General features: G+C 42.3%; 1 protein-coding gene across 1 annotated transcript in view; it reads left to right on the top strand.

Moving 5' to 3' along the window:
* Positions 1-2,856: 2,856 nt before the first annotated feature.
* Positions 2,857-7,675, top strand: part of ska2 (spindle and kinetochore associated complex subunit 2) — a 7,955-nt gene continuing 3,136 nt past the window's right edge. Inside the window, exons 1-4 of the mRNA XM_005754596.1 lie at positions 2,857-2,995; positions 4,418-4,510; positions 4,976-5,152; positions 5,696-5,767. Of these exons, the coding sequence (XP_005754653.1) occupies positions 2,963-2,995; positions 4,418-4,510; positions 4,976-5,152; positions 5,696-5,767 (375 nt within the window). The 5' untranslated portion in view covers positions 2,857-2,962. The remainder of the gene's footprint in view (positions 2,996-4,417; positions 4,511-4,975; positions 5,153-5,695; positions 5,768-7,675) is intronic.

The raw sequence follows: 7,675 nt of genomic DNA on the forward strand, positions 1-7,675 counted from the left end.
ATTCACACTCTATCTGGTTGGGGATTGAAACCTCTCTTTCAAAGTATCCATTAAGGGACCTATTGTTTTTTAAGAACTTTAAAGATATTAGATTGAGCTGTGATAATCCAGTCACACTTAATACACTTAAGGCCTGGCGGTCAGTATGTCGAATTGAGGGAAGGTTGAAGCTAACATCTATGTTTACTCCTATTGTGAATAATCTTGACTTTCAACCGGGGATGTTTGATATAGGTTTTAAGGAATGGAAGAACAAAGGAATTCAGAGACTGAGGGACTTATTCTCCGATAATGTAGTTATGCCATTTGACCAAATGGTTGAGAAATATTCTCTCCCCAAGCATGACTTTTTCCATTACTTACAGATAAGGCATTATATTTTGCATAGTACTAACTTTAGTGAGAGTCATGAAGGCTCTCCTGTCGAAAAATTATTATTTTTAACAGACAAAGAGGTACCTGTGAAGATATTTTATAAGGCTTTATATTCTGTACTCTCAGGGACGTCACAGAGGCTTAAAGGCAAATGGGAAAAGGAATTAGGTATAGTAATTGATGATGAGGAGTGGGAAGATGTCTGGAGTTACGCCAAATCAATATCAGTTTGTAATCGTACCAAAGCAATACAGTTAAAAATTATACACAGAATGCACATATCTATGTTTCGCAGACATCAATATAATCCTACCCTTTCACCCATGTGCCTCAAATGTAAGACAGTAAATGGTACCCTAACTCACAGCTTCTGGTCATGTTTGAAATTGCAAGAATATTGGTCTAATGTGCTATTTGAAATGGAGAAGATTTTCGGTTGTGAATTGGAGATGGACCCTCTGTCTCTCATACTGGGCCTCCCCAGCCGGCGATTAATATCCAAGAATAATAGGAGATTGTACTGCGTTCACAGCTATGCGGCAAGGAAGAATATACTACTCCAATGGATTTATGAAAAAGTACCAACTATTAAAGGTTGGCAAAGAGTAGTGTTGGATTTAGTGCCACTGGAATATCTTACATGTATACTGCATTCAAAAACAGATCAATTCTTTAAGGTGTGGGAACCATACTTGAACTATGTGGAACCTGATGTTTCTAATATTATGTTACAAGGATTCTCTTGAGTGTTTAAACTGTAATAGAACTGAGCTGTTTTTTTTTTGGTTTTTTTTGTGTTTTAGTTATCAGTTTGTTGTTTGTTTTATGTTTGTTTGTCTGTTTGTTTATTTTTTGGTTTTGAATTGTACACTGTATTATGTTATGTAATTATGTATTATTTGTGAAAATAAAAAGTTAAAAGGGAAAAAAAAATGTTTGCTATCTACGTGACTGGAAGGCATAATACCTGAAAATGTGAAGATTATGGAAAGAAGAACATAACGCACCAGGTTATTTATTTAATATAATGCGAGAAAGAGAAATGAGAGAGGAGGTCGGTTCGATGTGTCTGTAACTCTCAGGAAGTAGTGATGTGTCGGTCGCGAACGAAATGGCTCTTAGAGCCGGTGTTCTGACAAAACGTCCTTGTCAAAACATCCTACCGTAGCGTAAATTTACTGTTCTTTGACGTGAACGACGCGAGCCGGCTCCTTATCGCGAGCCGTGGGTTTTCTTTTTTCTTTCTCTCACTCTCTCTCTCTCGCACTTTTTTCCGCTTCACTCCGCACTCAGCCTTGTGCTTGCGCTGGGAAGAGGTGGGAGGGGCAGTAGTTACACTCTCAGTAGCACAGGAACAGAGCGGGAGGGAGAGACAGAGAAAGAGAGCCAGGGACAACAACGTCACATTAGAAAGGTATAGTAATCATCCACAACTATTTTCAGTTGCGGATGATAACGGATACAGAAAGTTTATTCATGCAGGCCCATATGACAGAGAATATGCATGTTCTTTTTGTTTTCATATTTTAATTTATATTTAATTGTGTTGTGGTTTGCAGTGTTTTGTGTTGTTTCATTTTAAATTTGTTTAAAAGGAAAAAACTGAAAATTTAAATAGATAAAAGCTGAAATGTGAATAGTTGGTTTTTGTATTATATGATTTATTTATTACATTTTATGTGGAGTGAATAAATAAAAGTATATTTACGGTGGCCACTAACAAAGCACATACAAACTCCAAAACATGTCCGAACTCTGAAGCACGTACAAACCCTGAAGCACGTGCAAACTCCAAAACACGTACAAACCCCGAAGCACGTGCAAACTCCAAGACACGTAAAAACTTAGACGCACGTACAAACTCCAAAACACGTAAAAACTCCAAAACACATACAAAAGACAACAGAAGTTCTCCAGGATGCTAGGGCGCAGTGTTGAGCTTTTGTTACCTAGTGGCTACACAAGCCAGCAAGTACCAACGACCGGATTTGGTGTGTGGTAGTAACAGGTAAATGACCTTTTTTTTTTTTTAATTGTTTGAATATATATGAGTGCTGGTGTATAAATATACAAACAATACACATATGCTTTCAATGTGTAATTTAAGTGATCTAGGTAGCTCTGTGTTTTGGAGTTTGTACATGCTTTTTGGAGTTTGTACGTGCTTTGTCTCTAGGGGCCACCGTATATATTTATATATAAACATATATAAATAAAGCCACTTTTTTTTTACATTAGTAATTCCTTTTGTGCATAATTTTATATTGTTGTTAATAATAAATTAACTAAAGAAACAAAACAACCTAAAGAGTCGGTTAGGTGCCGAAAGTATCGGGTCCTTTTATTGAGTCGAGCTGAAAGAGCCGGTTCTCTAAAAAGAGCCGGAATCCCATCACTATCAGGAAGATCCTAAAATGTTTCAGCAGGACTCATCTCACTCCAAGCCAGAGGGGGGCGCCAAACACAGAAACAGACTGGGAGTAATATGGCGCACAGCTCTCGGCTCTGACACACGTCCAATCAGCTTTCTTCCTTCCTGACAGCTGGCCAATCACAGCGCCCACGTTCAGGCTGAAAACTGTTCAACATGGAGACAACAGTTGAAAAGCTTGAGGCGATGGTAAGCACAGCGTCAAACTCCTTTTCCCGACTGTATCTTTTGGCTGTTGAACCGCTATTGATCGTAGCTTTGCACACGGTGTGCCGCTCACAGCAGGCGACTCACGGTTCTCTGCTAAGAAATAATCCAAAGTCAGGCCCATCAAATACCGCAGGACCGCGAAGGAGCTCGGCTAGTTTCAACATCGCCGCCACTCGAACGTCACAGAGCAACTCGGAGCAAGCAGTCCGCATCGGGACCAAGTGTAGCATCGCTCTGTTGTTTTAGGACTTTTATTCACAGATTGTTTGTTTTTCGAGACCGTCTCAAACACCAGCTGTCTCCTGCACATGGCTCAGTGCATCAAGTCTCACGGTGCCAAAGACAAGCGTGCTTACTTCCCCGTAACTCTTATTGCAGAAGGGAAATGGGAGGATGTGCAGCCTGTAGCTGAGCTCTGTCTGTCTGTGCTGCTGACCATCTGTACAGGTTGTGCAATCCTGGGACTAGTGCAAAGTTTACCGTGTGTGAACCTCGAGCTGTTGGCAGATGCTCTGACTTCATTGCACTACTGTATCAGACAACTAGTAGTGCAATAGTATTGTCAAAGCATCTGAAAACTGCAAGGACCACCTCTGTGTTTACACACCTTCAATAAATGCATTAAAGATGCACTTTATTTACCTCACAGCTGGAATAAAGTCAATATCAGATAATTACTTATCTGTAATCCAAATGTAAATACAGCCATTGAAAATAAGTCTAAATACAAATATTACCTTGTAATACAAGAACAATATTTAAAATAATAATGTGTGTGTGTGCGCGCACACATCGATCCTTACTTCTGCTCAAGCTGGAGTAATCTACACATTTGTGCTCTCTAAACAACGAATCAGACGACTTCCTTCTTAAGTTCGCTCCGATGTAGCAGCAGTGACGTTGCTCTCTGAACCACTCAATCACTCATCAAATCAGAAACTTAAACCACTGGCCCCCTACAGTGAGGAGATCTGATGGCTGATGTTGTCTGGGGACTGCTGGACCATAGACCATCTTTATCCGCTGTCCCTCCTCTGCACATGTCCAGACCTTTGCAGCCTTGTGTCTCTGTCCTGAGAATGCATTGGTCAGTAGGTGGTGAGTTCATACCTGTTGATATCTGATCTGGAACGTTTCTTGATGATTTCCACCCAGTGGTACAGAAGACCCCGGTTTAATCCTGAAGCTACCTGGATATGCCAAAGTCCTGCTGCCTAGTACACACTCTGTCCTGGAACAGGAACATGGGCGCTGCACTTCATATAGTGTAACATGATGAGGTTCACATAAAGCAATGAGCTGTAAGTGTGATTCCACCAGGCATGTGGAGTCAAACAGCAAAGAATCTGAACATGGTGCAGGAAGTTCAGTGCCACAATGTGATGCACTTTGTCTTTGCAGTTTCTGAAGGCAGAGGCAGACCTGGATTACATTGAGAAGCGGTTGAAGCTGGACTTCATCAACAGCAGTGCAGAAAATGGATGTCCAGCTGAGGTGACTAACAGATGACATTTCTCCCAGCATCTGCAGGCAGATCTAGAGAAAATCAAAGAGCTCTTAGTGAATTACTGGCTGCTAACACTGCGGCCTTTGTGCTTGGAAGTTGTGTATTATTTGTCTTTTGTTAAAAAAAAACATGATGTCATCAGGATACACAGAAGAACAAACTCCAACTAAAGTGAAAGTAAGATCAACCGGCCTATACCCATAAAGATGCTAATAGTTATAACCGTACCAACCAGTACATGTAATAAGACATAGCAGAGGGACGGAAATCCCAGAACTATCATTCAGTTCACCTGGATGCAGCGGTTCCAGTGGGAAAAACACTTTGTCACTCAGTGATACGAGTGATGCATGAGGTAGAACATTTCATGTTTGCAGAAAGGCAATAAGAGAAAATCAGGTACACACCTGAGCATGTAGTCTGTGGGCTGATGATTGACCATGTGCTTGTAGAACAACCTGGCAGTGGTGCTGGAGAACCTGAAGTCTATAAAGTCCAAACACTCAGCCCTGTGCTCGCAGGTGAAGGAGCTCACGAGTGCACAGAAGGAGTCTGTAGACTCGATCAGAAACAACCTCAGCGGCGTCATGGAGCTGCTGCAACACTTTGAACAGACCACTGATATGGAGGTGGGTCGATCGACACCTTATGACTGTTTAACATAGCTCACTGATACAAGTACTACTGCTGTGGGAGGTCAGATTTGATTAACCATCTAATCAAAGGGAAAATGTGCAAAGATACGTTGTGGTGAACTTGGCGATGGAGTGAGGAAGGCGTGAGAGCACTTGAAGTGCTAATTCAAAGTTTAAACTGGTCTTCCTGTCCCAGAGTACCTGCGCTTGGCCCAAGAAAGCATCAAAGTTGAACACACACAGAGACTGCAGAGAGCGCTTTGACGTGTCCTAGGTGTGGTGTTTTCTTTTCATTGGTTTAATCACAGTTAGCTGCCTCCAAACACGGTGCAGCTACTGCAGTTATATCCATAACATGTGTGGAAAGCAGGCCTAATGACATTTAATCACATTAATTGTGTGTATTGTTCACGGGTTTATGCACACACCTCCATCCTGCTGCAGTTTGTGGTTATCGTGCAGATCGACATTTCTCCTGAATTCTCTTTAAAGCTTCCATTCAGGATCTGCTGTGTTTCCTTGTTGGTGTCTCTGCAGGTTGGGACACTGACCGAGTCAGAGCGAGAGTCTGTAGCACTGCTAAGTGCTGTCAGTCGCACCACAGCCGAGGTAAGCAGTATGACACCTTTAGACGGCACTTCTTTGATAGTGGACTAGAAGCATATGCTTGGTTTGCTTCAGTGGGAGCTTAACAGGAGGAGCCAGGGCTGGACTGGCCCGGGAGGCAAGTGGGTCGATCGAAGGGCCGCTGAGCAACAAGCCCTTTGTTCATTTTCATTACTGCCCTATCACATCTCCTCCCTGTGCGCCGTGCAGAGCAGAGTTTAGTGTAGAGAGATGTGGAGCCGAGAGAGAAAAAGTCAAACTAAGTACAGCAGTGGTAGCTGCACCATCATCCACAGTGGTGCCAGCAGAACCTGCCATTGAATGTGTCCCACGATGTATCATTTTAAATAAATTACACGAGTTTACATGTCAGTAAGGAGTAAGAAAGATGTAATCCCAGCCCTCCTCCTCACAGTGAGCCACAGAACGTCTCTGCTTCCAACCTGGACTGTGTACATTCATCATCATCATCATTATTCTTAGGTTTATTTCCTGCTGGTCTCGGTGCTGAGTTCAGTCCCAGGCTCCTCATTTCACATTTAAAACCTGATAGTGGCCCCCAGTGATCCCCCAGTCCACCTGTAATATTCACAGTATGTGGTGTTGTAGCATAGCACTGCTCCCCACCCGCAGCTTCTTCTTTTTTCCTTTTTTGTTAATCTTTGCCACAAACGCGACTGTCACTTCACCAGAGCACATCAGTCTTTGTTTGCTCTTTTTAAACATAGCGACAGAAAGATGCTCTGAGCCTGAAAATGTGGAATCGTAAAGAATCAAAGGCCATGTTCGCACTAATGTGTTTCCATTTGAAAACGCATCTTTTTCCCTCCGTTTTGGCCTCCCGTCCACACTGAGACGCCGTTTTTGCTCAAGGAAAACGCAGCGTTTTGAAAACGCTCTCCAAATTTGAAAACGCCGTTTTCGTGTCGCAGTGTGAACAGCGAACCCGGAGCCTTTTTGAAAACGATGACACATGTTAGTCATGTGATGCAGTCATGTGACCAATTAAACTAAGATAGCGGAGGGCATTACACAGCAGCTGTTTTGTTTGACAGCCCTATTAAAGATTAATCAGTCTGTGCGTGCTCCAGAGAGCTTTTCTTCAAATTCTTTTGTTGCTTTTGCAACTTTATACTTTTGTGTTACTCACAGCTACAACTCCACCTCATTGTCAGTCCATTTAACAAACTCTGTGCTTTTCCTCGACATTTTGCCACCACGTTTCAAAGAGCCTGAAAGTAAATGAACGGCAGACAGAAATGAGGCGGGCTGAATCTTCTTGCGCTTCACACATGCGCAGGACTGGACGCACACCTTTATGAAAACGATAGTGTGGACGCGTTTTCAGACGAAAACGCCGTTTTCAAATTTATCTGGGGCTAGTCTGGACGTAGACAAAGTGTTACATAACTTTAATACTTTTACACACAGCAGACGGCTGCAGATACTTGTAGTGAAACACGGCTGAAGATTGAATTTTTGGTATAAAAATGTTTTTGTGCTGTTAAACAGAACGAGGACATGGTTTGCACATAGGAACTGAAATCCTTTTTGCTGAATAACAGCCTCACACACGTCTGCTGAGCGATCCCAGTCTCTCAGCTTTATCTCATTTGATGGTTTTCTGACGTGGACTCTGGTCTCCAGTTCATCCCACATTTGAAGTTCCCACTGGCTGAAGTTTTTGTTGCCATGTGTAAATTAGACCTTCAGTTTAACTTGATGTTACAATCTTTGAGCTTTACAGAACTGAAGCCCATCACAGTGGTTTATGCTGTGGATCAATAAAATTGTAAATGGCCTGTATTTATATAGCACTTTACTAGTCCCTAAGGACCCCAAAGCACTTTACACATCCAGTCATCCACACATTCACACACTGGTGATGGCAGCTACATTGTAGCCACAGCC

This window comes from Pundamilia nyererei, unplaced genomic scaffold (genome assembly GCF_000239375.1).
Source record: "Pundamilia nyererei isolate P.nyererei 1_Seehausen unplaced genomic scaffold, PunNye1.0 scaffold00600, whole genome shotgun sequence".
Taxonomy (NCBI): domain Eukaryota; kingdom Metazoa; phylum Chordata; class Actinopteri; order Cichliformes; family Cichlidae; genus Pundamilia; species Pundamilia nyererei.